Source organism: Tamandua tetradactyla, chromosome 5 (assembly GCF_023851605.1).
Source record: "Tamandua tetradactyla isolate mTamTet1 chromosome 5, mTamTet1.pri, whole genome shotgun sequence".
Lineage (NCBI taxonomy): Eukaryota > Metazoa > Chordata > Mammalia > Pilosa > Myrmecophagidae > Tamandua > Tamandua tetradactyla.
The window spans coordinates 76850361-76856933 of NC_135331.1; the positions used below are offsets into that span (position 1 = coordinate 76850361).

Consider the following 6573-nt stretch of genomic DNA (forward strand, 5'->3'; position numbering starts at 1 on the left):
TGAAATTGCTCTGTGTTTTTCTACATTAGCTTGCTCTGTCTTATGGTTCTCTGCAAGAAATGTTTCCCTTAAGAGTCACCTCATTGGTTTCATTCATATCTTTGCTTCCAAACTCTTAGAAACATGTCTTGTTACACCCAAATTTTTAATTGTCTTAATACCCATTTGAGTCTTCTTTCCCCTCTCTTTGCCCTGTTTGGAGGTTGCTTAAATTGGTCACTTAGTTAGAATTTCTACTAATGGGAATGGAATAGGCTTCCCTTCTCTAACTTCTCTACTTTAAAAATCTGATTATTGAGGAAGTTACCAAACTTTTACTTCTCACTTCTCATATTTCATAATTAACTTATTCTGTCACTGAGGAAACCAGAATTAAGTATAATTAATAATCTTAACTAAGTTAAGAGCAAACACAAAAATATGTACAATATAAGAAAAACAACTAAATACTCATTCTTTTTCTTTTCTAGTTCACCTTATCAGTCAGTGACTTTGCATCAAATTCAATTATCTCTATGCATAACCAGAAGCATCCATCACTGTCTACAGAGTCACAAAGATGGGAGAAAAAAGGGCACAAGGTCTATGAACAATCCATGCACATACACATTACAATCACACATTACCCAAGTTTTCCCTTATAAAAGTAGACAACTCTTCTTTAAAGGATATATGCATACGGCCCAAAAGCAGGTTTGCTCCCAAGGTTATGATTATTTCAAGGGCTTTAAACAACTAAAACTCAAAATTTTAGAACCCAGGCTTGACTCTCCAAGGTGGTGCACGAGGACTAAATCCTGGGCTATAAAACTGAATGCTGCATAAGAATAAAATGAAGAAGGAAGCTAACACAGACACTTGGGTTTGAGAAGGACCATGCTAACAGGTTCTGCTTGAATGGGTAAGACAGGGAAAGGAAGACTCTGTTATCACACTGGCGGGGAGGGGAGGAGGCACATGGTATGAAGAGAGTAGGGAAGGTAAAAAGGGAGAACTGCAAAATACAACCAGAAGGAAGCCTTGATTAACCAGTGATAATATGTGCCAAGATGCGAGGGATATAATTAACTCAAATTTTTTTGCACTTGAGGTCAAAACCAAACCAAAGGGAACGTTAGAGAAGCAATATTTTATGTCTCCCCCTAAATCCCAGAGAAAACATTTCACCATCAGAATACTTCTAATGTACAATCACAAGGTAGCACAATTATCAGTCCTTGAGATTAGAATAAAAAAAAAAACTTACCCCCAGAGAAAATAAAAACTATTTATGTCAGAGAAAATTATAGTGGCAGAAGAGAAAAGATAACTTTGTAACAGCGAGCTTTCTAGCACACTGCTTCCGTGCTGGAGATATTCATGAAAAGCATAACTAGTCCGAGCACTGATGCCCACAAGACAACCCTTCACTCAGAGGGGTTTGACCTCACTTATTTCTTAGGTCCCTTTTCTCCAAAAAAAGGGGAAAGAAATTATGTAATTTATACAGGTAACAATTTAAAACAAAAATTAAAAATAAATACCATGCTTTCTCTTTTTTTGGCCAATTTTTATTTTTAATTTTAGTTAATAATATTCTTTGAAGTTGCCCTTTCCATTGGCCATTGTACATGGAGGTGATAGCTTTATAGCTTAAAAATAAGTACCAGTTCACACTGATGGGCTAAAATAATTCAGAGTTCACTTATTATAAATGAGGGATAGGGGTCAATACTCCAATGTTCTTTTTGTCTCACTAAAGAAAAAGGCCTATGTTTTCCTTAGCAGTGATGATACACAGAAGAGTTAGAGGTCAAAAAGGGAAAAACATAAGATTGATACACAGAGAGCACTGCAAACCAATACACTGTATTAGCTGGAAGAGACATCTGTAAAGCTAATTCTTCTAAACAATTCTGACACTGAATTGAGCTTTGTACATGTTTCAAATAAATGTTCTCCTTAGGACCACAGGTTTGAACACTTCCTATGACTCTTATTTGCCTACAAAGAATCATAAGCTATCAAATGCCACACAGCTAAGTGCAGGAGGTTCTTCTTTGTGACTTTATTCTATGAAAAAAACAGTGTTTTCATATAAAGTAGAAACATTATGCTTTTAATCAAACAAACGAATACTTAGGTATTCACCAAGCCATCTTGATTATAGCAGGCATACTCTCTAGAGAAAGAATTCCTAAATGCGAAGCACCCAAAACTGTGTTCCCCTCTAAACGCCTGCTTTTCTTGTCCTCCCTTACCTGATAATGAGCCTGGGCTTGCTGTGCTGAGTTCAAGGTGACATTGCAGAGCTTGCAGTACAGGGGTTTACATAGCTCCTCCAAGGCAGAGTTCTGCTCCCCTCCCTTAGGTAACTCTTCTTCCCCTGCCAGAGGCAAGGAAGCCTCTGGCCCAAAAGACTTCTGTGGCGGAAGCTGCAAGGCTCCTGTAGACCTGGTGGCCACTGACATGGGAGGAGAGGACGAGGGCCGCTTAGGTGGTAGAATCCTGGCGTGTTGCAAGAGGATCATTGGATAGGAAACCTTTGGGCATAATGCAGTGGAGAGTGAGAAGTCTGGTCTTCAGATCTGAATCAACAGAAAAAAAAAAAAAACACTTAAAAATGTAACGTCAGACACAGCACTACAAGTAAATTACCACACCAGCTGACCCTTTCCTGTACTTCTCCAAACACATCTCTGGAACTTCTTCCCTTTCGCCTCATCTCACAGACCTCACCTGCGTGTCAACCTACATTGACACAAAATACCCTTCTAATGAGAATGGCTGTATAGATGTGGCTTTATTTTGCTTGGCACAGTTCCAACTGCTATCCCCCTGGCCCACGAACATTAATAGTAATGCATCCATGGCTAATTAAACCTAAAAGTCACATGGACACCAAAGGGCACCTAAACCAGACCCCTTACCTCAGGCATGCTTCCACTTCAACTCTTGTCATACTTTTGCACAGACAAAAGCATCAGCTAAGTCCCTTAGCAAATGTTTCCTTTCCATCCAAACTTGTCCTTCTATCCAAAGTATGTCAAAAAAAGAGTGAAATAAAGAGTGTTACACCCGGAATCCTTAAAGCACTTCTAAAGCTAGCTAAAATATCAAAGAACTCTAGGAATAACTAACCCAAAGTTACAATGCAGACAGAAATTAAGAAGTATCCCTTCAAATCAACCAGTGATATTTAAGTAGTTGACCCAATGATTCTGTACAGCAAAGAGCTCACAAGCAGGCGGTCTCGAGGCACAGTCACAGCCATGCCCTGTGTTTCGTTTTGCTTTCATTTTTTAAATTGAATTAGATGTCAACATTAAAAAGAAACCAAGTGATTCCTGGCTCATCTTGATAAAGGGATGGTCTCATAACACCCGGCCCATGGTGACAATTAGCTAGAGCTGAGAAGAGCTGTCCCTGAGGCCAGGACTGCCTTTTCCAGGTCACAACAGTCCCCACACAGTCTGCCTGCATGCTCCCTGTAGGCTTCATACAGGCTTAGACTATATTCATGAGCCCCTGTAAAATCAAAATGTTTTCTCTTTCCCTAGAGATATATTGCCTGCACAAAATAAGGTCTCAAGTCAATGTTCAGTGCAGTACTGGATCCCACTACCAGCAGCCCAGTACAACTGCAGTTCCTCAGGCTTTAGGTTATTTCTTTCCCCCTTCTTATCAAATAATGGGTAGTCTCTATTTTATTTCCCCTCAGAAAAAAGACACAATATGTTCAACTAGCTCTCAGTCTTTACCCGCCTGCCTCCCATCCAGATGGCATTTTCTAACCCTGAGTGTCTCAAAAAAAATCAGAGGTCACACTAAAAGTTTCAAAGATTCTAAGCAACCCAAATCGAAATCTTTATTTTAAAATTCACTATTTCCTCCACTCTCTCAATAATAAAACCTCTTTTCTTCATCAGTAGAATATCGTTTTTTTAAGCTGCTGAAATACCGAACTGAAATTTTCCATCTACAATGGAAATATGTGCACTTTACAGCAATAATAGAGTCATTAAAATGAACCAAGTAAATCTTAAAAAGTTGTCTCTTTTGCGACATTTCTTAAACACACAGAGCCTAAAAGTTGCAATCAAGTTATAAACTTTTTAGATGAAATTCAGGGTTGGCAGGCAGCAGAGGAAATCTGTGCAATGGGAAAATAATGTAGTTAAGGGCTACATTATTTATAAAGCCATAAATTACTAGCCATGGTATTTAATACTTTAAAATGATCATAATATTTACATTAAAAATAACATTAGTTGATTCTTAAGCAGAAGTATGCTGCCCCTATCTCTGGGAATATAAAGAAAAGCAAAATTAATTTAGGACATTTAAAAAGTCAAGTTGTCTACCATCTTACTATTTCTTATTAAAGCAAGCAAACACATTCGAAAAGACTGAAATGGACATCTTAATAAAGGGAAATAAAGGAGAGAGCACTTTTTTAAAAAGTGTAACTACTTAATTATAATATGTCATAAAAGACTACACATACCATCTGTACAGGGTCATAGTAATGCCAAACTGCCACAAACATGCCGCTAGTTCAGAAAAGAAAAGGTGGAGGAGAGTAGCAAAACATCTGGATAAAAGAAATCAGCAACATAAAGAGAAAACCAAATGCTATCAATTGCCTAGACATGTCTGGACTTGTTTCATGAAAGCTCACTACCACTTGAGGAAATTCTAGCTTGTATCTCCCCCAGTGTTAAATACAGGTTTCCATCAAAATAAAAGCCCTTCTCAAAGCAGAGAGGTACAAAAGGCCTCCTTCCAGAGGTGATAAAATCCTATGAATTAAAAAATACCTATTATCTCATTTTATCATTATAATTTTTAAAGAATAGCTAGATATTAAAAAATGATTTCTTCTGGCAGATATAAAAAGCAAAATTATAATGCCAACTCCCCCCAAAAATGATATGGCAATGATTATCTGGTATTACTCTGCTTACAAACAAAATTAGCATAAAATACGGATCCTAAATAAATAAAACTAAGATTTGAAGAATTCATGAATAGTGAATTATAGAAAAGTATGTGGGTTCAACTGCTGCATTAAAAGACAGAAACTTGAAAGTTAATGTAAATAAATATTATCAGACCTTAAAAGTCGTTGAATTGGATGCTTTAAGTGGCCTAAATGAAGGGTTTATACTGGTTAATGTCCTGCTTTGGCAAGAGTTGGAGGGACACTAAAGAAAAACCTGAGCATCATCAGGTTCTCCGTTGAAAGGAAATGAATTATCATAGCACACTTAGTTCCATGACTGGGCTAGGGCCTACTCTTCACATACTGCATTCACATACTGTCACTTTCTTATTTGAAGAACCTACAGAGGAGAGAGAACAGAATCAAGGAACAGGTTACTGGCATATCACCAAAGAAGAGGAGTCTGTAACTGGGTATTCTGGAAGTGAGGGAAAGCCTGTGAGCATTACTCAGAGGTCATCTGAACAGGGCCAGAAGAGATGAGAAGGGGAAAAACCAGAAAAACACTCAGCTGAGGCAAGGTATGTCCTACAAGGAAGAATCGAAAAGCACGCCAAGAATCTATAAGAAAAAAAGAGGGAGAGGGGGTGTTTGGTGAATGAGGGGATGTTTTCCAGGCTCAGCTATGATGGTTCCTAAGGAACTGTTGACACGCTGGAATAGGGGCTGCATAGACTTGAGCCTCGCCCACGTAAACCTTACATTCCTGAGGTGTGCGTGCGCGCGCGCGCGCACACACACACACACCCCGCAATCCCGACAGGACGCCCTCCCCTGCCTCCCCGGCAGGAGGCCGCGCGGGGGCCGAGGCAGGTGCACGCCCGAGGGCTCGGAGCGGCGCACGTGAAATGCTGGTAACAATCACAGGCAGAAAGGCAGCGCCAGCCGGCCCCGGAGGGCAGGTGGGGGGCGGGCAGAAGGCGGCGCGGGGCCGGCCTCTGGGCATGCATGCACGCACGCCACCGCTACCACCGCTGCCACGGCTGCCCCCGCCGCCCCGCGCCCCACGCGCCCGCCCCGCACCTACCGGAACGCGGGGACGCCGGGGCCCCCGAGCTCCGAGCCCGCCTCGGCGCAACTTTCCCAGCCAGCCCCGGCGGACCTTCGGCTGCTGAAGGCTGACTGTCAGAAGTCAGCGGTCCCGGACGCCGGGGAAACAGCTGCAGGAAGTGACTGCGGAACCGGGAGGCGGCGGAGGAGGAGACTCGGCGCGCCGGATCGGCGTCGCCAGTGCGCATGCGCTGAGAGGAGCAGGCCGCTTAGCGGCGGCGGGTGGTCCAGCAAGTGCTGGGGCTGGAGGCGCTGGGGCTGGGCCCCGCTGGGGCTCCGGGAGTAAGGAGGACAAAGGCCCGGGTCAAACGAGGATGCACCCCAGCCAATCTCAGCCGTCAACTCCGAATGGCTGTTCATCAAGGCCCTAGAAAGTTGATCCATACCAGAAGACCCACAGAGCTTTTGCAACTTACATGTCCTGTCTATGAGGTCCAGACCTTTTTCATTCCACCTCCTTCCTCAGCTTGCTGATGGCCGACTAAGGCGGCTGAATAGAGCTGTCAAAGTGTCCAGGATCCTTGAAACTGCTGCAACAG

At 42.2% G+C, this 6573-nt stretch overlaps 1 protein-coding gene across 3 annotated transcripts in view; it reads right to left on the reverse strand.

Annotated features, from left to right (window-relative positions):
• The window catches only part of ZMAT3 (zinc finger matrin-type 3), a 48810-nt gene extending 42608 nt beyond the window's left edge, over positions 1-6202 (reverse strand). Inside the window, exons 1-2 of one of the 3 annotated variants that reach the window (XM_077161099.1) lie at positions 6087-6202; positions 2241-2567 (exon numbers count right to left, since the gene is read on the reverse strand). In XM_077161099.1, coding sequence (XP_077017214.1) covers positions 2241-2510 — 270 coding nt within the window. In that variant the 5' untranslated portion in view covers positions 2511-2567; positions 6087-6202. Of the gene's footprint in view, positions 1-2240; positions 2568-6011 lie in introns of all 3 variants that reach the window. The other 2 variants (XM_077161098.1, XM_077161100.1) reach the window with 2 other exon arrangements.
• Positions 6203-6573: the final 371 nt, after the last annotated feature.